A 17581-nucleotide genomic window follows, 5' to 3' on the forward strand; every position below is an offset into this window, starting at 1 on the left:
TATAGCTGTGATAAGCCAATATCAGGATGATAATATTGGTCAGGCTCTAATTATCATATTTAAGTCATAATACAATACTCCTTTTCAGTGTTGACAAAGGAAAGCTTTGTCAGTATCTGTTTTATCTAATTAGATAAAGTTTTCAGTCTGTTCATGTCACTTCAGCCGTTTTCATTGTGGAAAAAAAGGATCATGAAGCAGACAGACTGACCAGCACTGTCGTGAAATCCTACCAGTCCCACTGACCTCACCAGAAAAAAACTCAGAACCATCTAGTGGACTGAAAAAGGAACTGATTTTATTATACTAGTACCAACAGTTTAATTTGCATTTGTAATATCAATAATTTATTAATAATTGGGACCAGTATCATGTCAAAAGTTCATCCATCCAATCATCCATCCTGATGAACTGCAAGTGACTTGCACTCCAGCAAATGAACGATGAGCTGAGTATCTTTAAAATTACTGACTCAACGCTTGTCGAAATGCTTTAAGTCGTTCTGTAAGCTTCAGGTCGCAGTATGTTTGGAATCAAAAATAATTATTTTGAAAACAATTAAGTGTAGTCAATTGTTCATCAAAAAGTGACCTACTTTTTGCTTACATATTTATTTGTACTGGGGTATGAATTCTTCAACGTACAAACACGTACACAGTGGTGATTCTGAAAAGGATCCATTACAAGAAAAGCAGTTTTAACAAGGCTAAAAATGTCTTTCTCCTGTTTGATTCCTGGGGTGAAAAAAGTTGAAGAACCTTTGACCTAATGCGTGCTGTAGGTCATGTTCACATGGTGGAGCACCGTTAAAGCTCCTGTCCTGTGTGGTGCTGATTAATCACAGCATCATGACATCTGCCTGGCATCAACCCAGAAGAGCCGTGTGAGGCATGCGATGCCTCAGCACTTCTCCAAGAGCTCCTGTGAACAGGATAGATGGGGGGGCGAGCTGGTAGAAGGAGACGGGTGGAGACAGTGGACAGTTGCGTGGACAGACTTGAGACTGAATGCAGTCTGATGCAGCGCAGGCGGTATTTACGCTCCGACGGCTGCGGGATCCGGGAGCCGGATATATTTAGCCGCCTAGAGATATCACGCCGAGATGAGATTTCAAAGTGAAGTACCTGTTTGAAGATGCATGGCATTCCACAAGGGTGGGCAAGGGCTACTGGGTATAAATCTAGCACCCCTGCACCTGGTGTGAAGACAGGGAGGGAGTGTGACACCTAAGATTTAGAATGACTTACACACAAGCCATACATGTGTAAACTACACACTCATCCATATAAATTTACACACTACCTATGAATGGAAAAGACCGGACACTTCGGTTTTTAGCTATTTAACATCCACAGAGCTTCACATACACATTTACACTCTTTCTCTCTTTCTCTCTCTCTCTCTCTCTCTCTCTCTCTCTCTCTCTCTCACACACACACACACACAGTCTGTGCATATTACATTTTCCTGTGTGTCTTTCCCTTTTTGTTAAATCTAATTCTCCTGGATGTTCTCAGTGTCATCCATCATGATCTGATCTTGGCTGGAGGAGATCCTGAGAACCACGGGGTTAGAGGGAATAGAAATGACACTTTGTGGTGTTTCACAGTCATCTTCTTTGGTTCAGCTAAATGACAACAAATTTGACCATATTGTTGTGGAAAAGAGATTTGTTTTATACGTTGATATTGTGTGCATGAGACTAAGACACGCCACTCAGTGCTGAAAATATATATGTATCTTCCATAGGCCTGGGAGGGAGGTAACGCATTAAGAAGTACCTTCTTGCATTATGTATGTCCATACCATCAATTTCACAGTAGAATTATATGATTAATCTTGTATTACATACACTCCTATTGAGGGATCTACATTGTTCTTGTTTTTCCAGTTATATTTTAAAAAAACTCAGAATAGAGTGCTGCAGGGATGTTGCATTTTTGAAGGTTAACTTGGCAGAAAATTAGATCTGTAGCAAACGTTTAGCAACATTTTCCACATGTTATCATCATTTTATGATTTTTGCAGCATAAATGCGATCACCAGAAACAAAAAGGTAATGTAGGCTGTGAACAAACTACACCAAAATTGCAAGACTCAAGTGTCGCTATTACCAAGATTTCAACTTACAGTTTGAGTTTTGTGCTATAAATTGAAATATCTACAAGTTGGAAAGTTTGAATGAGAATAATTTGCAAGAATGAATATAAACACAACAAGACTGTAAAGGTGGACAAGTGTGTTGATGACTTTCCATGTTAGGTGTAATGACGTTTAATCCCTTCAACATTCACAAGAGGGGTATTTATTGACTTATTTGTGTTGCAAAACAAAATGTCTTGCGTTATCCACACAGCTCATTTCAGGCATCTAACTACAAACCCATTCAAAAATAGACTTTGAAGACTTTTGAGAGAACCAGAAGTGCAAAAATACCAACTAATTTCTGGGTGTCAGGAGTCATTCCTGTAGCGACTGTTGACTTGTGCATACTCAAACACAGAGTGACCCATAATTAATTCAAGGTTAACGGTGAGTTTCCTGCTAGTAGCTGCTATAACTTCCGGAAAACACGTGATATGTCAGATACATGAGAGAGTGAGGCACGTGAACGTGACTGAACGTAACCAGAATAAAACCTTAATATTACCTTGTCACCCTCATTACCCTTGTGAGATAAAACTGAAGATTATAACTCCCATGATCCCACACTACATCAAACTACATATTTAGTTTAGCAGCACCCACATATTATACGTTTAACAGATTATCTTGGCAAAGAATTACAGTCTCTCTCACGTCACAACTTTGGCTTGTGGATAAAGTCCCAAAGGTCCCAGTGAAGGCTGTGGGACTACACCTAATCAGGAATTTACTCCAAACACAGGTATGATCTTAAGATATTAGAGGGTCTTACTTGATCCCCTTCACTGTTGATTGCTCTGAGGGCTGCATGCCACAAGACATTTTCTCTTATGGATGACACCAAAATAAAATCTTTATTGGGCGTCTCTGAGTCTTTACGTGCACCCCCCTATTCTCACACTCCCCATCCATTCATCCATCTGTGCAACAGAGGAATGACTCTCATGGACTCCCTCTTTGTGAGGAATTTGCCCGGCTGCAGATTAGATTTTCAGGAATCTGCAATGTCAATGGCACTTTAGGCAGCTGTGTTAAACGGGAGGGCTATGTGTTATGTGTGTGTGTGCATGTGTGTGTGTGATCGGCTTGCTTTGTAAAGCCACTGTTCGCTTATTGCATTTCCCCTGAGCCTGTGACTCATTAATCAAATATTCATACATCCCCTGTAAATACATGGAGAACACAGTCAACCCTCAGAGCGCTGTGTGCCCCCCAGCACAAATGCTCTTTCATGTTTCTGACAAAAATCCCCAAATGTCCCATCCCCACCCCACACCTCCCTCCCTGCCCATTCAACCCTTCCTCTTCCTTTCCATCTTCCAAACTTGGAGAATGTCCTTTGCTTCTGCATACTTGATGTTCCCGCTCTGTCCACACAGCCGGTCAGCCGTACACAAAAAAAGAAAGAAAAAAAAAAACACGGATGAACACAGAGATCAGACAGGGGATCTAAATGATGCCTTTATGTGTTTTGCCATTGCTTCTCCATGGTGGAGATGAGAACAGATGAGGGATTCTTCTTCCTTTCTGTCCATCCATTCCTCACCCTTGCCCTGGCTCCCTCACAGACGGGACAGTTCCCGCCTTTAAAAAGCAAGGCTCATCATAATACAAGAATTTGTATTGTACAGGAAAACAGTCCGGCATAGCTCAAACGAAGGGGGCAACACACAGATTATCCATGGTAACAGAGCTTTGCACACAAGGATATTTTCTTTTCCTCCACAGAAGAACACAATTGCCGCCAGTGTCACTGGGTCACATTTTTTCCGGTCCCTGGTTAATGGGCTGTAGAGATGGTTAGCACGTACGATTAGTTTTAATCTACTACATTTGACTGGGAGAGAAAGGGATTGAATACATTTCAACACACCACTGAGGTTTGTATCCAGCACTGAAAATGAAGCAAACATTTTATTTTTACACTAGAGTCGCATCAAATTCTTCAAGTGGACCCAAAAGAAGTAAACTGATTAAGAAAGTCAAATATTTTTTACTTCATTCGTCTGGCAGTATTAAAAACACTTTCATTTTTAACATAAATTTCGCAAGTTAATTTATTCAACATGCAGGCGCTGTAATGCAGGAAAAATATGCAGAATTCTTCAGTGTTTCTGAGGTGATAAATCAAAGTGCATGATCAAATTTTGTAGCTTGTTCTAGTGTACTTCACATCTACTTTGTGAAGTCTTTTTGTAAGAACAGCAATAGATCATATCGTCACACAGACTAGAATGGGAGGGAAAAAAATCAAAAGTAGGAAATATGGTAAGAAACATAACATGAATTGTTAGAAAATCCTCAAATTGTTAATTGCACACAGCACATAAAAATAATGTTGATTTAATACAGTTAATACAGTATGTCTGAATTCTTTGTGTAGTGTAGATTGCTAATCCAAATAAATGAAATTATACTACACAGTAGGGCTGCACACTATGCTGTTTTTGACAGATATTATAGTTGTGATATGATTCAGTGGAATTTCATTGAAAAAAAAAAACTATTAAAATCATGATGATGTTACATTTGTTGGGTCTGTTCCAAACAAACATGTTTTCTTACATCTGGAGAACGAGATTTGTAGGTCAGAGCATCTCTCAGCACTACGGTGACTCATTATAAGGCTGTTTTGTCACACATTTGTCCTTCATCAAAAAGTTGCAGAATCTTGGATATTGCACTTGGCCATATTTCAATTTTGATAATACTCTGATAAATTGTATAACCCTACTGTAAAGTAAGTTGTAATTCCCTGATTCTGACTTTGGAGTGTTTTGACTTCAGCTGTTTTAAATGTGTGTTACACATATACAGCAAATCCTTTTCCATCTAAAGATTTCTACTGTAAACGGTCATTTATAACAGACGGTGCTTACTGAGATGTAGCACATGATATAACCCCTCTGACAAACTCTGCTGTCACCGCTGGTCACTCGCACTGTGATGCAAAACTCAGTTAAGATTAATACCACTCCAAAACATGCTAAGGCAGGCAAACAGTCTTATAATCACACAATACCATCATATATTATTGCTCAGAGAAAGATATGAGTTCTAGCATGAATAAATTAAAAGAAATGTTGGCAGAATTATGAAGAAAGTGTCCTTCAAACACATGTCCCATATGCTTCTGTTGTTGAGGTGTTTCAGACGGGTGGAGAAGTCGTCTGGTTGATGAAATGTTTTTGGCAGAGAAGTTAGGAAAAGTTACTTGGCTCCATCTTCAGAGAGCTCTTCTCCCATAGTAATTAAGGCTTGTGCAATACTCCTTTTAACCCAATGTTAACCACACACAGAAAAGTCAGAATACTGTGGGTGTAGCCCTGCGAAGAGATGGAGAGTGGACCAAAGATGACTTTAGTCATAGTTACAACTAAGGGTGTCACAAATTCAACTTTACATCAAGAATCGATCGAAAGTTTTCAATATAAAAAAAAAGAAAGAAAAAAATCAAAGGCAGAATCAGTGATTCTACTCGTAACACCCCCCATGGTTATAGTAACCATTATTAATAAATGGCAAGATGATGGTTAATTAAACCTAGCTAATAATTATTTTTCTGTTAAGAGTTTATGTTATTTTATCATCATTTATCAGTAGTTTATAAATTCAAACAGTAAATAAACTGTTTATGGTTGCACATTATAACATTTTATAAACTATATTAAGTATTTGTGATCTCCAAATGATTTGTAAACCTTTAATAAATTATCACATAGAGAGATGGACCAGATAGGCCTGTAACTCTTTGTCAGTGGTTAATATTTAGTTTGTAAACTGCCAGTAAACATTATTTGAGTGGCTATTATAAAGTTGCAATGGATGATTATTATACCTTATGAACATATGTCACTTGCATTACGTTATGTAAACTTACATAAGTAACTTCTTTTAATCCACAGTATGATCTTTTCCTAAACCTATCCAAGTAGTTTAGTAGGTTAGGAAAAGCCTAAGGAAGGTGTTTTGTTGCCATCTACCTGGACATTAAGTATTTTTTATTGCTAATTTGACCGCGGACCCCTTCACAGGCAAAACTAACCTATAGCATCATAGTTAAGCTGCCATATTTGACGTGTTGGGAGTTAGAACAAACAAAACATATTTAAACATTATCCAAATTTTGTCAACAGTAAAATAATTATTAGCTTAAGGTTTACTTAACTTTCAGTTTACTAATTATTAATTATGGTTATTATGTGTTACCTTTGAAAATGTAAATGACAGTTGTCAGGGCATAAAGCCAATGATCTGTTGATCTTTACAAATCAAAAAATGTTCACATCAAAACTCGGATCGAATTGTGACCTTTAAAATTAAAAGTCAAATTGAAACGTGGGTATAGAGAACTGTGACACCCCTCGTTACCGCTGCTCTATGACACTTGTCAGCATTGGAGTGCTGAACACGACCTAATGATCCTTATAAGCAAATCCCTTTGAGAGTTCTTCAACATTATGTAAGGTCACTAAGGTGCAAAAGAATCTACACCTGATTTCCCAAAATGTGTTAACATTGCCGCTATATATTGAGACAGTTTGTCTCAAGTCCATAAAATTACAAATAATGGTGCAAAATGAATAGTGTTCCCCTAGAAGTTCCTCTTCTGTGGATGAGCATATTAAAAAAATCTTAAGGTCATTAAATTACGTAGAGCACCGCCAACAATGTCCCAAAGCATCCTGACAAAATCAGGAAGCTCACATTGCTAGGCAACAAAAACAAATTTAACTGATTAATAACAGTTTTGGCAAAAAATGCCCTACAACAAAGTTTCCAGGATATAAAAACTGAATTACTGTAGTTTAAAAAAAAACTTCAAAACAACCATCAGTGTCATAACAGGCTCCGACACGAGGCTTTGGATATCAAGCAGTTTGGTTCATTAAAAGAAGAAGTTCCCTGTCAGTAGTCTTTTAAACAGCGCTGTCAAAGCAGCACAAAGTCCCCGGCGGTGGTGACCGTCCTCCGCGGGTCACGGATGAAAGGCCACTCTGTCTTCTCCGGGGTCAGGCCGGCCGACAGGTCGTAATCTCTGCCGTGGCCTTGCACGAAAGTGAACGCGGGGTATTTCTCCTTCGCTGATGGCTGCAATACCTGGAACAACAACAGAGCAGTGTTTCAGAGTTACACCATACTGTACATCTCATAACAGTTTGTTTTTAATTTCATCACTTAGCCTAATGAGGGGTATCACCTGGTGCCTTATTTGTTCTCCATCAGAGAAATAACTGTATATTAATTTTAATATATTTTCTATAGAGTCTTATAAGCAGAAGCATGATAGGTATAGAGAGGGAAGACTCTGGTTTACAGCATTTATCCAACATGTTGACTGGTTTGAAGGAGTGAGAACATAGTCAGATTCATGGCTAAATGGTGCCACCTAGTGGTCAACTGCACTTCACTTACACTGGGCACATATTTTCAGGGCACAAAACAGAATTAATATGGCATTATGATAATAATGATAATAATTGTAAAAATGCTAGCAGTGGTGACGTGTTTTTTGAAGGAGTCCTGTGTTCAGTTAAGGCAGCATTATTTCCTACCTTAGACAGCTCTTGCCTGATTCTCTCGTAGTCTTGAGCGCTTCTCGAGTAAAAACCTATGGTGCAGCTTGGATCCATCTTGCTGAAAGGCATCTTCTTTGGTGAGGGGCAGTGATATGACTAGACAAAAAGGCGCAAAATACATCAGAAAATATTCATCAAGCTGAAGGACCAGATAATGTACAACAACTGCAGGGCATACATACACTCCATGGCAGCGTAAACAGTGAATAAGATGTATTCTGCATCATTTGATGAATGAAATCCTATTTATCTGCTGTCACAGCATCCATAAATTTACTTCTCTGGTGTGTTGTCACATTGTATACCACTGCATGCAAAAGCATAAAACAAAGTTGCTACACAATGCTGTGTGCTGATTTTTATGTATGGGTCCTGAAATATTCAGGCTCACAGTACCTGATCCCGGTATTTGCCGTATTTCTCTTAAGTGGCAGCTTCACACATCTGAGCAGCAAATAAATCAGCAGATAGGGACTCGGTAATTGGGCCGAGGGCTGCTTTAAGATTCATACCCTTAAGTACTAACAGAAACTATTAAATTCACATTACTGGGGCCCCAGTCAGCTCGTCTGTGTAATTTCACATTACCTGGAGAGGGAAATCGCTGGTGCTGACATCCACAAAAGACTGACAGTAATGAGGGTCCATGTAAATCAAGCTGTCATCTGCAAGGACAAAACAAAAGACAAGTTATTCAAAAACATCGGATTATTACAAAAACGCGCTTCTCTCCAATTTCTATGCAGAGTAGCTCAAAGTCACCCGCCTGGCCTACTGTTAGGCTTGTGCGCGTCAAATATGCCTCCCAGAAGGTTGTTGCTTTTTAATATCCACCAGGGTGGATTAAATTCTGCATAATCAGATGCGTTTGTACAAGCACATTCTTTACACCCACAAAAAGGAGGTTGTCATTTAATTTTTGTGTGGGGGAATTACTTTTACAAACACGCAATTATATTCGACCATTTGCATATGATAAATGCTGCGCTGAGCTGCGCCCTGGCAGGGAGAATGTATTGCTTGTCATTTAGACATCATCCACCACTGTATTTCAAATTGGTAAAATGTAAATGCGTAAATATTGACTGCCAAGATGTACAACTGAAGGTTCCTCCTGGCTCCTGAAGGTGATGAAGAGTGGCTCACTTTGGGGCCCGGATGAAATTTAATGCATGCCTCCTATGGAAATCAATTACAGCTCACAACTTGGGAGGTTTACTTGTGATAAATGGGTGAGGCTTTGATGGGTCAGAGAGAATAAAGTAAGCCCTGCTTCACTTGCTTCCTTCTCCACTCCTCTCCGTTTTCCTCATGCAAACAGGAATACATTAACTTACTTTGTCTCTTCACATAAGAAGGGTATATTATGCAAAATAATCTGCTATTTGCACCAACCTCTCTCTGTGTGTCTTTCTCTGTTTTGCATTACGCTAACACTAACCTTGAAATCCTACAAAGTAGCAGGCCTGTTTGGGCTTCCCTCCGATGATGCCAATGCAGTACTCCAGACTCAGTATGCTCTAAATGGAGAGAGAGGGACAGAGAAATACAAAATACATCTGACTGGGAGCCAAAATATTCTCACTTTGTTTCCCACATAAGCCCAATTCCAAAAAAAAAGTTGGGATCCTGTGTAAAATGTGCACAAAACAGAATTCAATGATTTGCAAATACTTTGACTTATATTGAAGTACAAAGACAAGATAATTAATATTCAAATTGATCAAACATTGTGTTTTTTTGCAAATGTTCATTCATGTTTCAAAAGTTGGGACAAGTGCAACAAAATACTGTGAAAGTTAGGGAATGCTAAAAAAAAATCTGGTTGGAACATTCAAAGGTTAAATAGGTTACTTGAGTATCATGATTTGGTTTTAAAGCATGGAACTGTTTGGCAAATAGTTTAAACACAATGATTCTCAACACAAAACTGCAAGGAATTTTAAGGAGTTCGCCACCTACAATCCATAATATCATTAAAAAAAATCAGAAAATACAGAGAAATCTTAGCATGTAGGAGGCTGCTGAATGACTGTGACCTTTGACCACTAAGGCACCACTGCATTAAAAAACCTACTACCTGTGCTCATGAACCATCGTTGGTGAACACACTGCATCTACAAATGCAAATTAAGCAACATCCAGAAATGCTTCACACTTATCTGGTTCTTGGGTTCATCTGAGATCGACTGACACAAACTGTCAGTGGTCTGACGAGTCCACATTTCAGATTGTTTTTGTAAATCATGGACGTTGTGGCCTCTGGGCTAGAGAGAAGAAGGACCATCCAGATTGTTACCAGCGCCAACTTCAAAAGTCAGCATCTGTGATGGTATGGGGGTGTGCGAGTGCCCATGGCATCATGGGTAACTGTCACATCTGTGAAGGCCCCATTAATGCTGAAAGGCAAATACAGGTTTTGGAGCAACATATGCTGCCATCCAGATGACATGTTTTTCAGAGACGTGGTTTTGTAGTAAAAGAGTTCAGGTACTAGACTGGTCTGCCTGCAGTCCTCACTGCATACTGTTTTTATTTACAGTGTCACAGCTGTTTTGGAATTGGAATTGTATATTTCAATAACAGTGTAACATCTTTTAAACTTGTCATTTCCACAGTGACCACTTCATATTTACATTATGATAATTACTCTTAAGTTCTTTCCCCCTGTGAGTTTATCTGTAAAACCTTGTGACCAAACACCGAAAGATCAAACTATCTGATCAAACTATGCAGCTCTCACCTTTGCAAAGTTAAAATAGTCTGGGTTTGTCTTCTCTCCTCCTAGACGCACAGGGACAAGGATGATGACAGCTCGGCCGTCTGACAGGGTGGAGGCAGATGCTGGTTGGTCGTTCTGTGGAGTGGGAGGGGCATCTGACCTCTCAGGAGAGGCCTGCCCTGCTCTTGGTGCCTTGTGGCTATCGATGACATCAGCACTGTACACTATGGAGGATCAATAACACAAAGGTCAAAGAGGGTTTTTTTGTCTGTCTCCATGTCTGTGTTGTCTGTCAGGCTATCTTTGTATATCTGTCAATCATTTCTTCTGTTCATCAGGCTGTCAGTCCTGTCTTTGTGTACACATTGCTGGTTTTTGAAGTATGAGGGTGACCATCAGAAAAAGGATTCCATTTTCTTATAATTGTCTGCAAAATTGTACAGTATACATATTTTATGTATTTATTTTATTGTATTTAGTCATTTTAATTACAAGTGACCATGTACAGTTTAAAACATAAATGTCACCATTAAATAATCCAAAATTCTCAATGTTCTGTAAATTTTGTCCAGTCTCCATATGGCAGTAAGGGCTTGTAACAGGCATCATACTGTAAATGTCACGTAAGTGTTAAATATTTCACACTGTGCCTTTTAAAATGAACAGAAGAAACGTTATCTCTCTTCTCTCCCAGTCACGACTTTCTTCAAATGTTATTTTTGGCAAATAAGCTTCTTTCTTTTGTTTGACCTTTGTGTGTTTTTAATCTAATCCGTCCCTCTGAAACAGTTCAGAATTGTTTGAATCATATTCATACCCAGGGTGTGTTTTTATTCTATTTGTGCTGCAATAAATGATTAATGCCTGCATTGAAGAAGTTATGTTTTCGCTTTGATTTGTTTGTTTGTTGGTTTATTCTGTCAGCAGGATTACAGTAAAACTGGCCTGATTTGAATGAAATATGGGGGAAGAGTGTATCATAGGCAACTTCGGAGGGATGGATACACAAAATAATTTTCACCTTTGTTAACACTGGGAGGTAGTTCAGTTGTAACACCATTGCCTCTGGCAAAATAAAATGAATTTTATGTGCAAACCTGGCTTAATTTAAGTGAATACTGTGCCATACAACAAAACAACAGCCACCTCAAACATCACTGTAGAAACAAATGCAGTAGGTAAGTAAGAAATAAGAAATGTCTAAATTAACCTTACTGTTTTTTTTCCAAGACTATCCAACTAAATTAAGCCCTATTTAAATATGTAAATATATAGTTGTTGCATCATTGAAGGCAGAGCTTTACACTTCCCCAGTGGCCTTCTAGTTTTTTTTTTATTTTTTTCTAGTTGTCATTTTTTAAATTAATTATTTAATAACTAAATCTGTAATGCGTCAATAAAGTGTAAAAGTGTAAAAAGTGTAAAATGTCCGTCAAAATTTCAGAGCCCAATGTTATGTCTCTAAAAAGGTTGTTTTGGTCTGACCAGTCGCCCAAAAACCAATTAGATTTTTTGTGACATACAACCGAGAAAGGCAGCAGATCCTAACATTTTGAGAAGCAGGAAGCAGTATGTGTTTGGGATTTTTGCTTGATAAAGTATTAAAATGTTAATAATTGATAAGCTAAACTGCTGATGATTCATTTGCTGTTGATTAACATTTGATTAACAAAATAATTTTTTTGGCTCTAAATTCCATTTAATATAGACAGTCAAGGTGACCAAGGAGCGCAGAAGTTAAATTCCCTCTATTTTTCTTTGTGTGACTCTCTAATATCAAACTCTGAACACACCAAAACACTCACTCTCACTCCAGCCATCTTCTGCTCTGGCTATTGGGAGGACAAACATGAATCAAACCCCAGGTTATTGGGGTTAAGACGAGGTTGGAGTGGGATGTTATGGATTTTTGTAGTGGATGTGTTTGTTGGGAAATACAACACACCGGGAGCCTCCTGTCACCCTTCTAAGCAGCTCCATAGTCTCCCAGCAGCAGAGAGATGGTGGAAAAAGAAGGGTCAGTTTGGGCATCGTGCCCAGTATCCTGTTTTATCAACAGCAGGCTCATCTTTCATACCTGTGCAGTCCTGGGAGACATAAGCAGTTATACCCGCCAAGCCAGGGTCCATCGCTTCCTCGACAGCTTTCCTAAGAGAGAGACCGAGCAGAGAAAGAGAGAGGAGACAGAGGCCGAGGAGGTTTTTAAAACTTTACATGCAGAGGTTATGCTAAATAAATATCATTACCATGAATTTAAAAACTTAAGATGTTTTTTTTATTTGAATGAGCAAGATGCAGGAATTTAGGAACATCTTGTGAGACCAATTTTACTGTGAGTCACACAGTAAAACTAGTTCCTTTGTCAGAGCGACACATTTGACCCGGGATGACAGAGACGGAAAAGGGAACTTTGTTCAAGCTTTCAAAATTTTTAGCTCAGTGTACAAAGTAATTATACACATTTGTTATTTTTTATCAGTAACACAATTTTGTTTCAGGAACTACAGTTTCAGTTATTTAAATTAATCATTATTTAAGTATCGTATCAAGTAAAAATAACAAAAGTGTATCAAATAAAATGTTTGCTTTCTTTATTCAGTTCTTTTTAGTAAACTAATCTGTTGTGTAAATAATTAACAGAAATAATTATTATTGTTGTGCCCATTGTTATGTGACCAAAGTCAGAAGTAGGATGCATGTGACATGTGACATGCAAGGTTTAAAAAGTTTAAGGTTAACTACAAGTATGCTTACTTGAGGATGTGTGCCACCACAGCAGGTCCGTACCAGTCCCCTGCCTGCTTCCCCATCGTCAGACCCAAGCGGACCAGCCTGTGGAGGCCTAACTGAGCCGAGGGGCTGTCCCCAAACCAGGATACCAGAGTGCGGTGATACATCTCTTTCAGATGTGCATCTGCCTCCTCTGCAGATCCTGGGGCCTGAGCTTGGTACACAGGCGGTGCTCTGTGATTGGAGGGCCCAGGGGTACCTTGCAGAGAAGCCTCCAGAGAGGCCACCAGACGCTTGGCTGCAGTGGTCGTCCACGTCTCTGTGTCTAAAGGCTGGAGCGCCAGCGCCCCAGACCAGGTCCAGTCTGTGGAGGAATAAAGGATGTATCAAACATCAGCTACAATCAACATTTGAGACTAAAACAAAGTTTTAAAGTTACCTTTCGTTACATATATGGTAGATGATAAGGCATCAAACAAAAAAAAAAAATCAATCAAGACAACAGAGTGTCTTATAAGTTTGAGAGAGAGAGAGAGATGCCCTGTCCTACAAGTCTTGTTCTCCAGATGTAAGAAAACATGTTTATTTGCTACAGACCCCAACAAATGTCACATTATCATGATTTTAAGTTTATAAGATAAAATGGGAATTGTGATTCAAAAATCATCATTCCCAACATCTATCAAAATAATTGCAAAATGATTTTTTCTTACCGTAATCATGGAAAAATAGACAATTCATACATAAATTGAAGGTCTTGTAGTGCAAGAAAAGCCTCCAGGTTTAAAAAAGACGTGATTTCAGTAATGAAAAATAATGAAAAGAACCTATTTGATCAGGTATCTGTGAGGAACACAATCATTCAGCACATCAAAGTTCAATTTAAAGCATCATCATTGAGAACAAAAAGTCTTTCAGAACTTGTGAAATTAAAGGTTTTTTGCCTTAAACAGACGGAACACTGTGCGCTTCAGTGACAGAATAGGTGTCATTCTGTCCAATTATAAGTTTGAGTGTCCCAGTATTTCACTTTAACGGTGCCTTAGCCTTACAAACAGGGTGGGAGCCGAAGGCGGAGAGAAAGGGAGTGGCCCAGGCTATAAAATGGACCAGAGTAGAGTGTAACGCATTAACAAAATGACCTTGATCCAAAAGTGAATCAAAGTGAAATTGATCAATAAATATATTTAAGTGGCCATTAGTCATTTTATAGAGAAATATTTCATTAGTGACATATTTTAGATTTGACAGAAGAACAAGTTTTAAATATTGTTTTCTAAATGACTGCATTAAACTGGCAGTCGTCTCATTATGTGGACCCATAAAGTCGAGGACACTTCAGAGACAATAGATCTGACAAAGATATGAGGAATTCACTCATTTTAAAAGCCTTGCATCAACTCAATTAAACTTTCACTTTTAGGTCGAGAATGAGGAAACTCTCGAGAGACTGACTACAAGTCTGGCTTCCTGCTTCGAAAAAGAGATACTGAAGTGAAATAAAGAAACTTCACACAAGATACAGTTGCAAAATGACCTACAGCATCTTTATGTGATGTTATCTTTACGTCTCCCACGTCTTCAGCTACTGTAGTTAACCAGCTGGTCAAATTGCTCCATTTAGATCTCTTCATTATCAAATTAAGACTTTTGCTGGTGAATGACGATATCAATGCCTGTCTCCACAGTCATATACAGTAGTTCAAAAGAAAAAAAGAAAGAAAAACTACCACTTTAACCTCTTCCATTTTAGTGCAGGGGTTCTCAATCTTTGAAACAAAGCAATGATTGTGTGTGTGACCCCTAATCAATTGTTTAACATGCCTTTAAGTCATGAACAGATTCAGCGAAGTTATCTTCCCTGCTCATATTGTTGAAGAAATAAAGCCTGAAATGCCTGAAATGCTAAAACAATAAAACATCTCAGAAGAAATTTGATTTACGAGTAAAGCCGGTAAAAAAATAATCAAGTCCACAGTTACAACTCCCCTATTTGTGCTTTTTTTTTTGTCTCTTTCCATAGATCTTCTTAGATCATTGCAAGGGGTTTTACTGTGACTCAGCTGTGGTGCCATCATTTCACTCACCTCTGCCCAAGAAGTGCAGAATTAGCGCCTGAGCCAGCATCATCTGCCCGGCTCTCAGCATACAGCCCCAGCCGCAGTCGGAGGTCAGGGTGGAGCCGGGCAGGGGCGGGAACTCCTCCCGGTAGGTGAGCCACACTCTGGACGCAAAATCCTTGCGAAAGTCCTCCACATTTCCCATGACGAAGTCCTCATCAGAGGGCTCATCGCAGGCTTCTGTAGGACTGTCTTCATCTGAGGCAAACAAATGATATGTGATCCACTCAGGATTTACAGTTAACTTTTTTCATCTGTGGCGATAATAAACTTACTGGCTCAAGTTAATCATATATTATTAATTGGATATATTGGACCTAATGTATTAATGCGTGTCATATCAACAATGTGGTTTTGATATCTTTTTTTCTTTGCAAGTATAATTTCCAAATTTTCCACAGTAAAATCCTTAAAAAGGAACGTATTTCTCTTACCTCATTAAAAAACAGAATCTATGGAAATGCAAATTTTGTTCATTTCTTCAGTTTTCTTGCTGGACATAAAATGTCTCCTACTACACTACCGAGTCCATTTTCACTGTATGTGGACTGGTGGCTTCAAGTTTCTGCATCACACTTGTAGAAAGTTGCAGATTAGACCAGGATCGACTTCCAAAACAGCTGTGATGTAAAAATTCATGCTCGTAGGCTCAAACCTTACAATCAGATTTTCAATGAGCACCAAGAAACTTTCCACTTTCAGCAGATGAATGTGAAAACAGCATTCCAGTGACCAGCTCTGTATATAAATGTTTCTGCACACTGAGGCTCAAACAACCAACTGCAGGAACAAGAAAAATCCCTGCAATTAAATATGATTAACATCGTACAGTGTTTTGTAAATGTTTTACTTACTGTTCATGTCCTCACCGGACACTACACAGCTGATAAAGTATTAAAGGACATGCATGCTAGGGCTGCTACTAATTATTTTAATTACTAAATAAAATGACAATTATTTTCATGATTATTTAGAGTATGAAATGTCAAAGAATTGTGAAAAAATGCTCATCACAATTTCCCAGAGCCCAAAAGTGACATCTTTAAATTGCTTCTTTTGTCCAACCAACAGATCAATACATGCACGTGAAGGAGAAGGGAATGTAGTTCATGTGCATTTGAATTGTAACTGTATGTGTAATATGCATGTGTGTGCACCATACCTTCAGCCTTAAAATGGTAGCATTTTCCAAGGAGAAGCACTGGGGAATTTCTACTAAATGAGGTCTTTGTTTTCAGAGCCCAACCTACGATACACGATAAAAAAAAATGATTTGGTTATGAGATGTCATATTTACTCAGTACTTATTCTACAGCACCCATCATTCAATGTTCTGGATCACTCCCAAGATTCCTGCCTACTATTGTATTATGTTGTTGTTTACTTCCTGTTACATGAAAGGCAGAGAGGATAGCCATTGTGCTTTTAAAACAGCAGAAACTTGAGCTGAAAGCACACAATGCGGCGCACAAAAACAGTGTGGATGGTATGACAAATAACTATTTTAAGGGCTGACTCAACAGCAGTAGGTTCTTGTCTCGTGCTTGTTTTTTTTTTTATCTGTGTAGTCAACATATTACCGTCAAACGCTCTTGTAAATCTGTCTCAACTACTGCAAAGTTAGTTAAGAAAATAAGATTGGAGTACATCGACAGGCCGAAACAGCACAGCAGTGATGCATGAAAGCATCAGAAACAAAGTGGACACAGAGGACTAAGCTTGGGTGGCTGAGTGTGTGTGTGTGTGTGTGTGTGTGTGTGTGTGTGTGTGTGTGTGTGTGTGTGTGTGTGTGTGTGTGTGTTGTGGCCTCAAGCAAATTACTTACTGTACTTTACATTGTGCCACACTGACAAGAACTTTGTCTTCAATTTTTCCACCTCGTCGCTCCCTTTATTCTCCATTTGGACCAGACAGGGATGGAACCCATTCCCACACAGCCTCTAACCTCTGGTGCAGGGAGCAAACACACACACACAGTCACCAGTATGTCACTTTACAAAGCATTATTACATGAAATGACACACTGAACTAAGCACGTCGTTACCTCAGAGCCTCCTCGATGCAGGTGTTTTTCCGCTCACGGTCATTTTGTAGCTCCGTAGAAGAATTAAACCGTGTTATGCAAATAATTTAACACACAGTGTCTCGCCCATGACTGGCTGTTAACAGTGTTCTGTGATCGCCAATGTTTACATGGAGGAAGTAGAAGAGTGGGGTCACGTGATCTCGCGGTGTTTCCGCCGGTACAGCAGAGGCGAGGAGGCGGGGCTCCGAGCGCTTCGATT

The 17581-nt window shown here is 39.0% G+C and overlaps 1 protein-coding gene and 1 long non-coding RNA gene across 2 annotated transcripts in view; one reads left to right on the plus strand and one right to left on the minus strand.

Moving 5' to 3' along the window:
• The window catches only part of LOC146324366 (uncharacterized), a 105421-nt gene extending 94769 nt beyond the window's left edge, over positions 1 to 10652 (plus strand). The window contains exon 4 of the long non-coding RNA XR_014771228.1: positions 10513 to 10652. This is a non-coding gene — a long non-coding RNA (uncharacterized LOC146324366). The remainder of the gene's footprint in view (positions 1 to 10512) is intronic.
• Positions 6284 to 17482, minus strand: atg4c (autophagy related 4C, cysteine peptidase). Its single transcript, XM_084723672.1, has 11 exons — positions 17341 to 17482; positions 17122 to 17243; positions 16459 to 16542; positions 15264 to 15494; positions 13201 to 13540; positions 12524 to 12594; positions 10468 to 10670; positions 9166 to 9244; positions 8313 to 8389; positions 7701 to 7820; positions 6284 to 7245 (listed from the first exon to the last, which is right to left on the minus strand). The coding sequence occupies exons 2-11, from the start codon at positions 17195 to 17197 to the stop codon at positions 7078 to 7080; spliced, it is 1449 nt and encodes a 482-aa protein (XP_084579798.1). The 5' UTR covers positions 17198 to 17243; positions 17341 to 17482; the 3' UTR covers positions 6284 to 7077.
• Between the last annotated feature and the right edge of the window lie 99 nt (positions 17483 to 17581).

Source organism: Lutjanus erythropterus, chromosome 7, assembly GCF_056507025.1.
Source record: "Lutjanus erythropterus isolate fLutEry1 chromosome 7, fLutEry1.hap2, whole genome shotgun sequence".
In the NCBI taxonomy this organism is placed as follows: domain Eukaryota; kingdom Metazoa; phylum Chordata; class Actinopteri; order Lutjaniformes; family Lutjanidae; genus Lutjanus; species Lutjanus erythropterus.